Source organism: Marmota flaviventris, chromosome 4 (assembly GCF_047511675.1).
Source record: "Marmota flaviventris isolate mMarFla1 chromosome 4, mMarFla1.hap1, whole genome shotgun sequence".
Lineage (NCBI taxonomy): Eukaryota > Metazoa > Chordata > Mammalia > Rodentia > Sciuridae > Marmota > Marmota flaviventris.
In genome coordinates this window covers 132,098,153-132,115,852 of record NC_092501.1, presented here as the reverse complement: position 1 = coordinate 132,115,852, position 17,700 = coordinate 132,098,153, and the positions used below count along the sequence as shown (strand labels likewise).

Below are 17,700 nucleotides of genomic sequence, written 5' to 3'. Positions count from 1 at the left end.
ACAGTTCAATAAACTCAAAAGCCCTTGAGCCAAAACCCATGAACTAGGAAACAAATGAGAATGGCAACACTTTAAGAGAATTCTATAGATAACTTGTCAGATGTTAAATCTACTTGCAAATATCTCCAAATGGGATCTGTTCTATTAATAATTTAATGACCATTTCCAAAGGCAGCAGTAAATACAATGTGGTTGTCGTGAATAAAAAAGTCAGACCAGCAACAAGAAATGACCTTTAAAGAAACTTTTCCCCTAATTTACATTAATAGGTTAGAGAATTTTATTCAAGTCACATGTTTTAAATCAGGGGACCAAAAATGAAAAGGAAAGCAAAGAGGAGATGAAAATGTTGATGGGTGAGAAGAGGTTGGTGAAAAAGCAGCGCCCTTTTTATATGAGCCATTTATATTTGTACCTTCAAAGACCCACAAGTCGGGCTGGGGATATCAGTTGGTAGAGTGCTTGCCTCGCATGCACAAGGCCCTGGGTTCAATCCCTACAACCACCAAAAAAAAGGCCCAGAAGTCATATGTGGCACTCTACAGTTAGGTGGTAACTGAGAACAAAACAATCTCTGAGCACAGTAGAACACGCATGTAATCCCAGTGTCTTGGGAGGCTGAGGCAGGAGGACTGAAAGTTCAAAGCCAGCCTTAGCAACCTAGCAAGACTCCAAGCAACTTAGTGAAATCCTGTTTCAAAAAATAAAAAGGGCTGGGGATGTGGCTCGGTGACTAAGCACCCCTGGGTTCAATCCCTAGCATCAAACAAAGCAAAACAAAATAAACAAACAAAAAACAGACTCCCTGAGACCTACATTTTGACTAGCTTACCCTGGACATCAGCCTTACATGGGAAATTTAAAAATTTAATAAACAAAAAGCAAGCCTATTAATGGGGCATTTAGGGGTGATGGGGGAGTTGTGGTTTTCTGTTTAAAGAACTTACAGCAAAAGTTGACTTTTATGATGGAGGGAGAGATACTAAGGATTGAACCTAAAGGTGTTCTACCACTGAGCTCTACCCAACCCTTTTTAATTTTTATTTTGAAATAAGGTCTCACTAGGTTGCCTAAGCTGGCCTCAAACTTGTGATCCTCCTGCCCAGCCTCCCAAGTCACTGGGATTACAGGCTTGTGCCACCACACCCCACTAACTCTTGTGACTTTTAAAAGGAAAATATTGTAAAACCCTGACTTCAACAATTTCTGCTTCTGAATACTTGAGTTCTATGGTAATTCAATAAGGATAATTATTGATGGTGGTTCTGGTTATATTTAGAAAACAAAATCACAGATGTAAACTTTTAGTTAATAGTAGCAAAACATCACCCTTTCTCAGGGAGAAATACAAACCAGTTTCTTTTTGCAGCTTTTCTCAGCTGTTGATGATGAATGTAGGACTAGAAAAAGAATCAACAAAAAGACATGACAGTGATTTTAGTTATTAACACCATGTATACTTAAATGCAACAGTTCAAAGACCCTAAAATGTCTAACTAGTCAAAAAAAGAATAATGAATCTAGATCAAAGAAAATAAAAACTAAGTATGATTATAGCATCTTCTTAGTGTTTTGCACTAACTAAATACTTTCATAGTCTCAGATGTCTATAAAAGTATGCCAATTTAACCACACCCAGCTGAAATAAAGTCATTAATACCCACTTTGTGCATTTCAATTTTACTTTCTTCCTGTCTTGCTCCACCTCTGGGTGAAAGAGCCAAAATGTGTATTTCCCCATGCTATCACAGGAAACAAAACAAGGGAATTCCATCTAAACTGAAGAATGTCAAATTCCCAGGCATAGCCAAGCAGGATGTCAAAGGTCATGCCCCATATTTGGCCACACCAAAATACTACTAATATATTTACAGCCAGAATTAGTAACTATAAATCCAAAAGATTGAAAGAACATTCAGTTAAGTTTTCTAGGCCTATAAGGGTATGCTTTCTAAAGAACAATCAAGTTCATTTGTATGATATAAGTGATCTAACAAATCATTTTGCTCTGATTCAGTGGACCCTTGCTATGATGTGCCCTGCACAGGTCTGCAGAAGGTAACTGCTAACTCACTTTAGGCCACAGAAACAAGACAGCAACTTGGGGGAGCAGAGACATCTCCTCAGGAGAGGTGAGCTTTTCTGCAAAAGGCCAAAAGGCAAGAAGGGAAAATTTGGTAAATGGAAGTCATTTTTTTAAGGGAATCCCTGAAATAGTCTCAGCAAGCCACACAGAATCAAAGTTAACAAGGCATGTGACTAAGGAGGAATAGGAATTTCTCCATTTCAAATCCCAGGGGCATATTCAAACAAGTGAAGGATCACAAAGAATTTAATCATGAAAACAAACCCTCTGATGCATTACCCTAGAATCTGAAATAACAGTTTTTATTTCTCCCTCTTTCTTCTTCTTACCAATACTACTTAAAATGAAGTATTTGAAAGACAAATGGTGGTGGCGGGGGGGGGGGGGGGGGGGGGGGGGGGGGCGTGGAGAAAGAGAGAGTCAATCTCAGCTCACAATTTCCATAGTTGAAAGTGTTTTCCTTTTTTCCTTCTTGCCTCTTTTTAAAAATTCAGGTAAAAGCCATGGTTAGTCCATAACCATTAACAACTTGTCTTTGATTAAAATGTCTTTATACTTTCATCACTGAAGAAATTAAATAGGGTCCTTCTTAAATACTGTCAGCATTTAATGTAACTCAAGATCTTTTATATTGTGGAATGATACCACATAGCACAATAATCATTATTTTCAAACTTTTTCTTAAAACTGTAATTTATAAGGCATGCAATCAAATGGTTAATGAATTCAGAAGTTGACTAACTTCAAACATGCACCTTCTGAAAAGTCTGTGGAAGAAAATCATTATAGTATAATGAACTACATCTGTACCAATATAATATTCTCTCCATTTAATTCTGTATCTCCCACACCCTCCACCCTTAGCTTTTGTAATCATACTAGAAAGGCAATGACACAAACTTTAACATTCAAACAACTCATTAATTTGCTTAAAACCCAACTAAGCTGAACAGATTACTTTAAGAATATTTTTTTCTGAATAAGTAGCATGGGGAGAATTCCAAGCTAGTATCATCGTGGAGGGCAGTCTCTGATTCCATGGCATCAGGGACAGAGCCAAGTGCACTCACATTTCAAGCAAGCAGGGTAATTCTTGAAGTTTGTAATAATCATGCTTTTAAATTTTTACATGAATAATCTTTCTGCTTTCTTTTTTCAAGTATGCTCTTGGTATAACTCAGATCATCAAAGGTGTCAAAATGACATTTCAAGAAATATAAACCACCTTAAAAAAGAATCCCAGGATTACTGGAATAGAAAACAACAAGAAGACTGCTACAGGTCGGTGTGGTCAAAGCTGATGAAGTATCAATTAAAGAAATATATATATCTCAAAGCCATCAAAGCATGCCAAATTGACAGAATTTTTAACCCTAATAAAATTTCCCTAACATTACCAAATACTTCAGGAGAGAAAAAACAGAAACCATCTTGTTAATTCTTCTAAAATGTAATGATATCAAATGCTGAACATTTAAAATCAATGTTATATTATAATCTGAAAGTCTTCATGTTAATACAAATGTATGTAATATAAATCTAGTACCTACAGAATTCGTTCTATTTCACCAATTCCACAAATTAAAAAAAAAAACAAAAATTGCTAATAAACAACACAGGTAACAGAAGAGAGTATAGGAATCATCACATTCAGTGTATGCAAATGCCATAAAGGGCCACTAAAGAGAAAATTAAATTCTAAAAGATTTAAGGAGAGAGGCCAATTCAGTCACAGATTACAGTAAAATGGTCCACAGGAAGCTTTCAACACTCACTGCATGTAAATTTCATGACAGCCTACCCATCCAGTGAGAAAACTTTTCCATTCAAGTTTAGAGATGCAACCAGCTTGGTACCAAGTAGGCAAACAACCTCAGTTGATATTTACAAGTTCTGCTATTTCCCCTCTGCTCCCTTCCTCCTCAATTCCACCCCATTTTAAGAAGGTACTCCCAAAGACAGATGAGGTAACTAACTCTTGCCTTCAGGTAGCTGGGTTTCTCCAGTATTCAAAGCACAGAAGGACTGACACCTGAAACTGAGCTCTCAGCAGTATGACAAATCAATGATTCTGCAAATTAAGCTTCAGAGTGAAGATCATAAAGCTATACCATCTGTGTTATAAAAATCATGGTGACTGAAAGCACCTATCTTAATACTATTTATGTCTATGCTTCTGTGCTTTTTTTCATATCAAAATAGAGTAAAATCCATATTTTGATTATTACTATCTCAAGAATCTTGCCAAAATAAGGTCTCTAGTTAAACCATATGCAAATCATTTCCTTTGACCTTGCTTCCTAGCAACCAAACTGTCTTAAGTATTTGACATTTACTTGTACAGACCATTCCCAAATATTTATGTGTTTTGTTTTCAAGCTTTGAAGGACACACAATATTTACAAGCCTTGGAATTAGGTGATTGAATTATAATTTCTCTGTCCAAATTACATTTGAAATCTAAATGCATTTCTTTTCAGCTATACTGCGGAGAATGTTTTTTCACTATCCCCCCCCCCCCAGCTCCTGCCCCTCAAAGATAAAGACCCTCTCACTCTGCCACTTGAATGGCAGGCTTCGAAGGTGCGGGAAAAGCACCAATTTTCTAGATTAAAAAAGGAAAACTGATATGAAAAGAGAGGGGAAACACTAAGGAGGCAAAGCTCAGTGCCACCAGGACTCACTAACTCTTCAGACCACCGAAAACACTATTGTTACCCAGGCCCCCACCTCCATAATCCAAATAAGCTTTCCTCTTCTTCTTTTCTTAGGCTCCTGTCTTGCTTATGACCCAAATATGGCCCAAATATGACTGACAAGGTTCATCGCCCTCTTTGGCCTATTTACTGCAGTTACAAGCAGGGCCAAGACAGTACTGTAACAACTGCAAGATGGGGTAACCATGGTTGTAAAGAGATATACATTTTTTTCTTAGATCAAATGTTTAATCAAATTTCTAGTGTAATAAAAGTAGAGATTCACAAACATGACCTGTTTTCCAGATATGTAAGAAATAGCAATTGAGGAAAACCTGTTTAGCTAAGAAACACCTTTAATCAAATAAAAGAGAATGACCAGAATGCATAAAGTTCTAATTAAAAAGAGAGCAACAACAACCAGAAACAAGCCACCCTCTCTTTCCACTCCACTCTCCTCATCACAGCTTCACTTTAATCAGATGGACTCCTATGGCTGTTACAGTCACAGGGTATGTCATTAGGACCAGTTCTGTAACTTAAGACATGTAAAGAATTACACTGTAATTAAGACAAATATCATCTAGGAGGGAAAACACATCAAGGCAGGAAAAAAATTTTTTTTCTTTTTAGATCTCAAAGATCTATACAGAGATGTTGGAGCCAAATCACGCTGAAAAAGTTGACAGCCTCAGGATTTCCATGTGTGACTGAAATAGGGCTTGCTGAAGACAACTACATTTCCCAGATCAGGCGTGCTGGTGTGTAGACCAATGAGACACGACACTTCAGAGGTGGCACTTCTCCTCTGTGAAAGCAGACATCTCTTCACCCTAAGAATTAAAGAACTAACCTGACAATGTCAGAAAGCTATCCTGAAAGGAATGTTCTCCCCAAAGGCCGACAAACTAGATTCTACCTCTCCTCTGGGAAGTCGATATAGGACCCTACTTTTCCCCTTCCAAATCAGAACCAAGATGAGATGAGAGTTGAGGATGAGGATGTTTTACATAATATCTCTCCACTTACAGAATGAAAAGACCAAAGACAGGCCAAAATTTTGAACTTCGGTGGATCCAAAACATTAATAATGGTTTTTTAAAAATCAGATTGGCCACTTCCCTATTGTTTCCTACTGATCTTAACTAGGTTAGCCTGGCTTTATTAGCAACGATCCAAGTGTGATATCTAGTATGCTCTGAAAGCTATTTTTTCCATGTGAAAGGTAACATACACATTTAATAAAATCTCACAGCAGTAGGCATTTCTACCTATTTTTGTTTAACTGACTCCCATCCCCCAGCAGGGTATCCTTCAAACAAAATGTCTACTACAAGTATAAACATACTAGTAAAATAGTTTAACACTTGTTGTTTCTAAAATGGCTAAGTTTTAATAAATCAGTATTCCAGCCTTTTGATACATCACAGTACAGTTCTGGGTTTTTCTGGAGGGGTACTGGGGATTGAACCATTTAGCCATATCCAGCCATTTTTATTTATTTATTTTATTTTGAGATAGGGCCACTAAATTGCTGAGGCTGGCCTCAAACTTGCAATCCTCTAGCCTTAGACTCCAGAGCAGCTGGGATTACAGACATGCACCACAACACCCCTGTTTTTATTGTATAAAACGTTGGGCCAGTCGCAGTGGCACATGCCTGTAACCCCAGCAGCACAGGAGGCTCAGACAGGAAGATTGCGAGGTCAAAGCCAGCCTCAACAAAAGCAAGGCACTAAGTAACTCAGTGAGACCCTGTCTTTAAGTAAAATACAAGATAGGTCTGGGGATATGGCTCAGTGGTTGAGTGCCCCTGAGTTCAATCCCCAGTACCAAAAAAAAAAAAAAAAATGGGGTTTATCATGAGCTTGTCAGACTCACTCCAAGTATTCTGAATACATTCAGTTTTGTCTGGCTGGTTGGCATCAATTTGGAGTTTGGCCTATCCAAATTTAACAGCTTCTGGATCCATTGAAATTTCTCATTCTAATCTTCATTTCTGAACTTGAGTTAATGAGAAATGATACATGCATTTAGAAAGTTATCAAGAATATCCAACATTTAGCTAATATGAAATGTCAGCCATGGTGGAACACATCTGTAATTCCAGTGACTCAGAAGACTGAGACAGGAGGATCACAAGTTCTAGGTCAACCTGGGCAATTTAGCAAGACCTTGACTCAAAAACTTTTTAAAGGGCTAAGAATGTACCCCAGTTGTAAAGCACCCTTGGGTTCATTCCCCAATACCAAAAAATAAAGAAAAAAGAAACAATTTCCCATTTTTCAAAAAATGAAAATTACGTTTAGTAGTAATCTTTGTTTGAACCACTCTGCTACCAAGACATCAGTCATAAAAGTTAATTTTAAGGAACAGAACAAGCAAAAGGCTAAATATTTTGTAAATGGCAACTATTCACATTATCAATGATATAATTGGCTCCATGTATTGCCAAATCCTATATGCTATTTTGAAAATCAAATGCAGTTCATCGGCTTTAAACTGCATTCCATGGGTCTCTATATTTATATAAAAGTGAATGTGTTCCTAAAACATTAGGTTGAAGGAGTAGGAACAGTTCAGTAGTAGAGCCCTTGCTTAGATGTTTAAGGCCCTGGGTTCAAGCCTCAGCACGACCAAAAAAAGAAAAGAAAAAAAAGAGGTTACATTTAAAAATTTAAAACTAGACAAGAACAGGGGTGAATGCCTATAATTCCAGGAAGGTAAATCAGAAGAACTGGGAATTCAAGATGAGCCTGAGCAATTTATGGAGACTGTCTCAAAATAAAAAGTAAAAAAGGAGGAGGAGGGGCAGGGTGAGGATAGAGCTCAGAAAACCCCAGGTTCAATCCGATGTATGTATGTATGCATGCCTGTACAAATAAATAAATTATATTTTTTCCCCAGATTTTTTTTGGGGGGGATACTTTTTTTTTGGGGGGGGGGGTATTCTACCAATGACCTACAACCCCAAACATTTAAATTTTAGCTTTTTTCATTTTGAGACACGGTCTTGCTAACTTACCCGAGGTGGCCTCAAACTTGTGATCGTCCTGCCTCAGCCTCCCAAGTTACTGAGATTACAAAGATATAACTGAATAGAAAATTTTGGCTTTGGGGGTATATGTATTTTCTGAGCTGAAGTTAGTCTTTGCTTCCTAATGATCATGTTCTGAGCCACATTCTTCCATTACTCACTTACAACATGATGTTGTGCCTCACCTCAGACCCAAGGAACAGAGCAGGCTAACTGTGGACTGAGACCTCTGAAATTGTGAGTCCCAAAATAAACATTTCTTCCTCTGATTGTTCTTATCAGGTGTTTTGACCACAGCAGCAAAAAAAGCTGACTAAACTACATACCAAATAAAATGTGCAGAATTTCCAGTAGGTACACAGGATGATCCAAGTTTTGGAAACATGATGGTCTAGGCCTGAAATAATATGATTTAGCCTACAGGAATAGTTAGGGCCTGGGAAGTATAAGTCTCAAGAGACTCTGACAAAGAAAAGTTAACAGAACAGACTTGGGGGAGTGCTGAAGAGGAAAATCTGGTTTGAAAACTAGGACAATGGCTAACTAAACAATTTAGCGCAACCAGGGACCCAAAGACAGGAAACTTATGTGAGAAAAAAGGGAAATACAGTAGTTTGGGTTTAGACATGTGAAATCTAAAGCCAAAGTGGGATATTTGCCCAGGTACAGGCCTATAATCCCTGTGGCTCCAGAGGCTCAGACAGGAGGATCATGAGTTCAAAGCCAGCTTCAGCAAAAGTGAGGCACTAAGCAACTCAGTGAGACACTGTCTCTAATAAAAAAAATAATAATAATAATACAAAATAGGGCTGGGGATGTGGGCTCAGCGGTCGAGTGCCCCTGAGTTCAATCCCCAGTATCCAAAAAAAAAAAAAAAAGAGATATTTATAGTCCTCAGGTAATGGAGACATTGATCAGTAAAGAATTAGAATATGACCTGAGAAAAAGTCCACAACTGGTCCTAGAGTATACTTACCAGATAAGAGAAAGAAAAATAAGTCAATCAGGGGGAGAAGTCAGACTGAGAGGAGGACCAGGACAGTATAATGTAATTTCTCAAAGTAAAAGTTTAGGCACACCACCCATCCCCCAGGCTTAGTGACTACTGACCACAGGGAACAAACAAACACCTTTAGCAATTTTCAGAACAAAAATCATAATGAGACTATAGAGGCTAATAACACTCACAGCTTTCACTTGATTTTTTTTTTTCTTTAATAAATATGGCTTGAAATAAAGGAAACCTATTGACTTTGTGCCCTTATTTAAATAAGATGCTTAGGTAAAAATTCACTACACAATACGCTGAAAGGAGTTGTAGATTTCTCTTTCCATTTGAATAAGGGTTAATATCAGAACTAGAAATATGGATGCACATTTATTTACTAAATTTACTACATTTTGCTTTTCTTAGCTTTTATCAAAGTTATAGGAAGAGGATTGAAAGAAAAAAGGAAAGTGGTCCATATGCCTTCCAAATGACAATAAGAAGTCAACCTAAGATTCAACATCTGAAGTGTCTAACCCGGAAGGTTAAACCAGGATGCCAGTGAGAAAAAGCTTTATAAAGTTTGAACCATATAAAATTATTGATGTACAAAAAGTACTCTCATATTTCATATGTTCCTTAGAAAACCTAAATTAACAAGTAGTCATTCTCTACCAAAAATTTCTGTGTTATTGATTTGATTTCTGTCTTTATAAGCAAAGAGGAAGGATGCTTCTATAAGCCAGACCCTGTGGCCATGCCTGTAATCTCAGTAGCTCAGGAGGCTGAAGCAGGAGGAATGAGAGTTCAAAATCAACCTCAGCAAAAGCGGGCGCTAAGCAACTTGGTGAGCGCCTTTCTAAATAAAATACAAAATAGGGCTGAGGATGTGGCTCAGTGGTTGAGTGCCCCTGAGTTCAATCCCCAGTACAAAAAAAAAAAAAAGAGAGGAAGGATGCTTCTATACCTAAGTATATCTGTATATAGTATATCCATTGGAATACAAGCCTTTAGACACCAGAATAAACTTTTTTTTTCCCAAGTTTATCTGGTCCTACTTCACGATTGAAGAATAACACCAAACTTCAGAATTTTGTATACACCAAGAAAAAGTGATTAACCCAAGGGAGATCCTGGAGGTTTGGGAAAGTCTCTACAAGTTGTTGCTATGAAGGCCAAGGTAAGTCTTAAATTGCAAGAAAGTTGGTACAAACCCATTACCTTCCATGCAACTGAAAATCTGCTCTTCTGCAATCATTATGAGGATTCCAGGAAGCCCCAAAAGCTAGCATACACTTACACCAAAAAAAAAGCTGGGTAAATTCCCATGATACCAGAATACTGGGTAATTTCCAAGGGCAGAGTATTCCAGAAAAATGCAAATAGTTCAGGTTCTCCCAAAGAAATTCCAGGCAAATATAGAGCTGCTCTTTAGAAAAGTCTAAACACAAACTGCAGTTCTGGAGTTTGGATGAAGTCAAAAGCACAAAGACAGGAAAAACATTTCTGACCTACAGGGGATTCTAACTTACCACTGTATTCCCTTGTGCAGAGCATAAAATGCAGTGATATTTGCTACTACCCTTTTAGCAATTTTCAGGTCTCAAATAACTTCAATTTGTTTTAAGTTTACATGAAAATTAAGATGCCTTCTTTTCAGTACTCAAAAGGATACCTCAAAAAAAAAAAAAAAAAAGCTACTGCCAAAAATTACTCTTCCCATCATCTCCCCAAGAATTTACCACCAAAACACTCAGCTAGTTCATAATAAAGTAGTCTAAAAATCTCTTTTAACAACTCTAAAATACTGTAGCAAAAACATTATTTTAAATGAAGTGTTCCAAATAATATCAAAAAGACTCAACCACCACTGGAGCTCACAATACTACTCCCCAGGCTTTAGAAAGCTTTCTATGTGAGAAAGCTGGTCATGGAAATGAAGTTTCACTATTTATAAATATTGCACTGGTTTAAAAGATTCTGGGTTTTCCAAAAGTCTTAGGTTCCACTTTATTTAAAACATTATGACAGTTCTAGCTAATGCTAAAACAAGTGTAAGACAGATTTCACATACATCCCCCCAAACACGAAAGGCACATTCCTCAAATAAAACCAGTTTCTAAGGAACTACATCAAAAGATAATTTTTAGACACTAACTGCTTTTCAATTACTCTGTCCTATGCAGCAAATGACTTTTTTAAATTCTCAAGCAGGCCCCAGGAAGCAGAGTACAAGAAACTATATTTAATTAACGATTCAGTCTAATTCCCAGTAGTAAATCGCAGGAAATATTTTGTTCCAAAGCAGCCTTTCCTCAGTCCTAAAACAGTTAAGTATGGGTTCATTTGCATTTTAAAACTGGATTCTTAAGTTAAAAGTCATAGTAAAATTTCTCCCTTTTATAAATTTATGATCTTTTAGATCTGAGAGTAAAACTTGGTTTTGCAAGTAACTCATTTTTATGAAAACTCTAGCCAGAAGACTAGTTATGAGTTAGAACAGTTCAGGTTGTTTCCTTTCTTCTTAAAATACCCTTTTACTCAAACTGAAAACACACTCTGACTTGCACCCACTGACTCCCATTACACCTGAAACATCTACTCATTTAAGAAAGGCAGCCTGCTTCCTCCCAAACTCCACTAGGTTCAATGGGAACTATTGCTGGGCCTCTAGTTTTAGACACTTACAGGTCTCCTGGCCACAGTAAGCAAAAAAAAAAAAATTTTTAATAAAATAATTATTCTTAAAAAAAATCAGAACAAGAACCTACTAAAATGGTCAACAGTGTAATATGACCTTGGAATCTATTTTTAATTTTTTTTTTAATTTAAGTTATACTCCTAGCTTAAGAATACATTGGCAAAGCCATTTGAGAAGCAAAATTTAAAATATCCTTAAATATTGCCTTCTCTATCTTTAAGGAACTCCAGCAAGCTGAAATAGGTTGTATGCAATTCCAAGGACATAAAAGAATGGTAATAAGGAATGCTACCCCCCCCCACAAAGGATTTTTCAAATAGTAAATACTTTATAATAGCTGAAATAGGATTGATATAGGAGCAAGTCAGTCAAGTACTTAAATTCAAATGTTAAGTAAAATTGGATTTGGCTGACAATCCTGATTTTTTGACTTAAAATATGCAACAGGTCGAGCTTAAAGAATGTATTTTACTTTTTTGAAACACTCGATAAAATTGCATGTAATGCCTAGTAATGAAGTTAGAAGTGACACCTTTAAAACACACTTTGGAAAAAATAAAAGATCTCTTGGCTCCTTTTCCAGGAACTTCAATATGACATGAATAACATGACCTTTTTGACACACATTAAGCACAGGGAAGTCTGTAAAACAACCTTGGTGTAACAATCCCGCGGCAAAGACCGATCTTTATGAAGCAGTACCGTCAAGAAGAGGAACAAGAAGGGGTGAGAAAGGTGACTGTTCAACTGAAGAGCCCTTGTATCAATCCCACCACCTATGACAGTGAGAAACTGTCAATATGGGGAGGCCGCGTGGCCCGCAGACTTCCCGGTCAGGCTGCCAGTTCTTCCTAAGGACAGCAGGGCCTTCACCGCCTCGGGGTGCGGACGGGCCAGCCCCTACCCGGTGCCTCTAGGCTCCACAAATCTACAATCCTCCGTCGAGGCAGGAGGTCCTGGCCAGTTCTCGAGGCGCGCACTTCAACTTCGACTTCTCCCAAACACTGGTCACAAAGCTCCCGGCCCTGCCCCTCAGCGCTTCACAACACTTCGGTGGGAGGCAAGAGAAAGCGCACAACATTCCCAGCCCCTGGCTAACTACAATCCTCACACACACTCCGGATCAAGTTTGGGGGCGGTTCCCTCCATGAAAAAGTGCTGGAACCCGCGGCCCGGACGCGCTGGCCCTTTAAAGGCGCTTGCTTCCTGAGCCCGCGATCCCTCCCTCGCCGCCGCCAGCTCCCGCCCCCGCCGAGGGTCACACTTGAACTTTAGCTCGCCCAGCGCGGCCAGTCGCCGGCGCTCCACGAGCGGTGGCCGCCCCTTCGCACGTGTCGGAGGCGCTACCTCGGGCTCCGCGCGCCCGGCCCCCTGCATTCGGGGCCACTCTGGATAAAACCAAAAACAAAGCAAAATGCGCACTGCCTCCAGAACCTGCGCGGCGCGTCGCGCACCATCCCCAACCGGTTGTGCCCTGCCTGTGCCCTACACCTGCAGCCTGGGGGCCAGGAAGGGTTTCCAGTGCCCCTCGTAGTGCTCCGCTGGGCCCCGCGCAGCGGAAACGGATCGGCAGAGCTGCCCAAGGCTGGAGGAACGCGCACCGCGGGGGCGGAAAGGAGCCGCCCTCCCCTCGGAGGTGCTAGAGAAAAGGAGACACACTCCCCGAATGAACCCCTTTCTCATTTTACCCTCAAACTTTTCTACCCATCCCGATGTCCGCTCCGTGGCATTAATTTCGTCACTCCTTAAAACCCAAACCCTGTTCCCTGTCCCACCAGAACTCCCTTGCGCGCGCGCACACACACAGACAGACACTCTAGTCCCCCGACCAGTCGGGAGCAAGCCCCCTACCACACCTGCCACTCTCGTCCGCTCTCTCCGCACGCGCCACTTTCCTACCCTGCGCTTTCAGAGGCAGGGCAAACCTGCACAGCCTTCCCTTCACCTGCCCCACGGCGCCCCCACGCTCTGGCCGCGCGCCCCGAGGTCGCTCACCTTCCAGCCAGCGGAACTGTTGCTGTCACCCTTATCTTTGAAGTAGGGCACGCTCTTGACCATCCACTCGTAGATCTGAGACAGTGTAAGCCTCTTCTCAGCCGAGCTCTCGATGGCCTTGGTGATAAGGTCGGCGTAGGACAGGTTGCCCCACGCGTTGCGGCGGGACGAGCTGCTCTTACGAGGCTGCCCCGCGAGCGGCCCCGCGGCGGGGGGAACCGGAGGGTGCTGCGACAGCGGCCCGGGCGGCGGAGGCTGCGGCGGCGCCGGATGCAGGCAGCCCGCCTCGGGGCCCTGGAAGTCCCCGCACAACCCCCCGGTGGCGGCAGCTGCGGCCGCCGCCACCGCCGCCGCCACGGAGCCGGGCGCCTGCGGGAAGTCCTCGCTCTCTTCCAGCAAGCTCAGGTTGCTCATGAAGTCGGCGCTGACAGCGGCCGCCGAAGCTGGGGGGAGGCCCGCTGAGGCGTCGGGGTTCGCAGCTGCGCCGCCCGACGGCGCCGGACTGGAGGTGGCCGAGTTGGACTGGCTAAACTCCGGCCTGGGCAGCGGCCAGGTGCACGAGCGCGGCCGGGGCAGCGGCTCGAAGTCCGGGTCGATCTCCACCACCTGGGGCGCTTCGGCCATGGTGACCCCCCGCCCCTCCCCCAGCCGCGGGAGAGCCTAGAACCGGGAGAGCGCAGCACCAGGGTGCGGAGGGGAGGGGGCGCCAAGAGCCGGTCTGAGATTTGGGGGGCCGAGGTCGGCGCCGCGAGCGGACGGAAACCGGGAGGAAAGCGCGGCGGAGTAGGAGAGCGAGCCCAGAACTTAACTTCGCGGGTCCATCAACATCCAGGCTCCTCCGGGTTCGCTGCGCGGACGGGACGGCGGGCCGGAGCCGCCGGGCCAGGCAGCGCCAGCACTGCGCTCCTGCTGACAGGGTCGCGGACACAAAGACAGACGGACGGACACCGCGAATCGCTAGCCGCTCGCTTTCCCCCGCGGCGCGACCGCGGCGGTGCTGCCTGTTGAATGTGGCGGCGGCGGCTGCAGCAACTACGCGGCCGCCCGACTTACGGGATCTGCTGCCGCCCCCCGCCCGCGGCGGCGCGCGCGCCGGCCCGCCCCTAACTGACAACCCGCACAACCAATGTAAGTGCGCCGCCGCCGCCCAGGCAGCCAGTGGGCGCGGGCCTGGGCGGGGGCTGGTTTTCCACAGGGAGGAGGCAGTGGGTTGGTGGGGGGTAGTGGGGTGTTTTTCTCTTTCTCTCTTACACTCTCTCTCTTGAGTCTCTGTTATTATTTTCTGGTAATTCTCGAATGTTTCTGTGAGTCTCTCCCCCTCTCAGTGTTTTGATTGCTAGGAGGCAAGTCAGCGTGGAGGCGGCGGCGACACTTTTGTTTACTACGGAGGAGCAAAGCCGAGTACTCCTGAAGCCCAAGTGGAACAAGTCACCCGCTTCGCCCAAACGAGCCGCCCCCTCCTCCGAGCCCAAACCCGGGTGGGGCGGGGCCCAAGACGCAGCTCGATGCGGGGGCGCGGGTGGGCGGCGCAGGCGACCTCGCGGAATTCCACGCAGTCGCCCCCCTCTGTTCCACCCACGTCTTTAGAGACCGACGTGGGGAAGTCGGCGGTGTTGGTTTTGTAGAATGTTTTCTTTCACTGCGATCTGTCAAGTTGTCCAGCCCCCGTGCGGTCCGCACACGCCCCCCAGCGCCGCGGCCCTTGTGGTCAAGTCCTAGTGGAGGGTGCGCTATCCGCCGCCCCAGCGCAGGGATCCCACCTGTAGGCACCCGGGAGCTGAGTCTCAGCCATTGGATCTACCCTGGGCCAGTTGCCCACCCTCAGCCACTATCCGGATTCACTGCATTTTCAACCTAAAAACCTAAGAAAATTGAGGAAAGGGGGCCCGGCGCCAGGAGAAGATAACTCCGGTTGAACACGCACACGCAGATCCACAGACACCCTAGACCACATACTGTGGGGACCTCTTCCCCTGAGCGGAAACCTCATTAGGTCCAAAGGGGTCAGAGGACAACGTTTAGTGAGAACCATGTCACTTTATTACTTACCCCTAATTAAGCTTAGCTGGTTCCTTGATGTTTCTTTTTTATTTAGGATGGAAGTGATGAGGTGTTGAGTAAAAACGCAAAAGCAGACAAGAGCAGAGCCTTGGGGCACAGCCCTGCCCCACCCCCAGCTTCTTTTAGGCTGCCAAGCCCCCACCCCCACCCCACCTTTCCTCATCTGGGCTCCTGGTTCAGGACGTCCTGTACAGGATCAGTGAGGCCAAAGGTAGAAGACAATGGCCTTACTGTCTGTCATGGAGCAGAAGACACAGTTTTCAAGTTTTGTTTTGTTTTGCTCTTGCTTTTTTAGGGGGAATATGGAAGGTATTTCCTTTTAGAGGGATGGGATCACTTAGAATGGAAGGTAGTCAGTAGAGTTTAAATATCTTATTTAAAACCACAGCTCCTAATTCTTTAAAATTTAAAAAAAAAAATCCCCTTTCTTACAAGTAATTCTTCAAGTGGCATCTAAAAAGAACTAGGCCTCTTAAAAGTTAAAAAAGACTTAGAGATTTATTTATTTCTCTTCATTCTATCATTTCTGTATCTATTTCTTCATCATCCGTTTATCACAACAGCTTTCCACTGATAATGGAGCCGGGGTGGGAATTTGGAGACGGATAATAGGAAATAGGAGTTCGTTGCCACCCTCTTAGTGTCGTGGTCTCTTTACATTTACTGTCAAAATTGGATCGGTAGGGCCTCCTCTGCCAACCGCTAGGGAACCTCAGTAACCCAGACGATGAGCTCAAAGGAAGGCCACAAAGTACAACTCCTACCTCCATCCTTTCCAATTACACTCTGCAGAAGCAGCCCCCATTCAGACAGCCGCACCCTACAAAGAGGCGGGTGACATACTGCATCATTCTTGGCAAAGAAAACCAGCTGCAAATTTGGCTTTGCCTTCAATTCCGTTCTGGTTTTTCAGGGCCTCAATCACGGGAGAGTATTTGTTTAAGGAAGTTTTCCTATAGACTTTCCCAAAATTCTTGAAATTTCTGGAACTGTTTTATTTTATTTTATTCTGGGTATCGAACCCAGTGGTTCTCTACGGGGCTACTTCTCCGGCCCCCATTTTTTATATTTATTTTTTATTTTGAGATAAGGTCTCTCAAAATTGCCGAGCCTGACTTGGAACTTACCATCCTCCCATCTTAGCCTCTGAGTTGCTGGGATTACAGGTATGTGACACCATATGGAGTGTTACGATTATTAGTCTTACACAAGCCTCTTATTTACCTAGAAGGAAATGGAGACACTGAGAATTTAAGTGATTTGCCCAAAGGCAGTTAATAGTGCTGGGACCAGAATTCAGATCTCCTAGTGCCCAAAGCCTTGTGCATCCTAAACATGCACTTTAACACTGAGCTACACTTCCAGCCACCAGGCAAAAACACTTTATATTTCCTTACTTTGCTTTTTGTGGCATTACCTTTTGCAAGTGGGTTTTTTTTTTTTTCAGACTATTTGATGCAAATTTATCCTATTTTAAACACTAGGTCTTTAACTCTTTTAAATAATCCAATAACTCAAACCCCAAACAGCATACACATTAAAATTAACATTTTTCTAACATTGAGGCCTCTTAGCATTTCCCTAAAATTAATGGATGGCACATGAAATTCCAAATTCTCTGAATGTCACAAAATCTGAACCTTGCATTCATGTTTGAAACACAATGTGTTTTCACTATTTTATTTCTGTTTCTTGTCATATTAAAACTCTTAACATGCTTCTCAAAAAGGGGGGACATATGTATTAAATAAGAAAATGCTGTCATGTAGAACACAGATGGCAGGGCATTTTTGGCAGAAAGGAAGTTTAACAAGGCGTTTTACTGATTTACTTGGAAAACTAATGTGCATGAATGTTCAAGTTAAGCAGTAAGAAATTAATTGCTGTTTTACAATAATCAGTTCATTTTTTCCCTAATCTAATTTAGCCCTATTTCCATAACATTATAACAGGGAAAGGGATCACATGTGATTGTAAATAAACAACTAAGAGTGTCCAGGATAGGAATAGAAGAATGGAGGAAGAAGAAACTGCTAGCATTTTATGGTAACTAACCATGTTGCTTGTCATTGATAAAAATCATTAACAAGAGGTAATGACTGTGTAGTTAGAGTGCATGTGTTTTTAATATGATAC

At 42.5% G+C, this 17,700-nt stretch overlaps 1 protein-coding gene across 1 annotated transcript in view; it reads right to left on the bottom strand.

Moving 5' to 3' along the window:
- Nucleotides 1-14,550, bottom strand: part of Foxo1 (forkhead box O1) — a 93,377-nt gene extending 78,827 nt beyond the window's left edge. Inside the window, exon 1 of the mRNA XM_027928809.3 lies at nt 13,504-14,550. Coding sequence (XP_027784610.1) covers nt 13,504-14,127 — 624 coding nt within the window. The 5' untranslated portion in view covers nt 14,128-14,550. The remainder of the gene's footprint in view (nt 1-13,503) is intronic.
- Between the last annotated feature and the right edge of the window lie 3,150 nt (nt 14,551-17,700).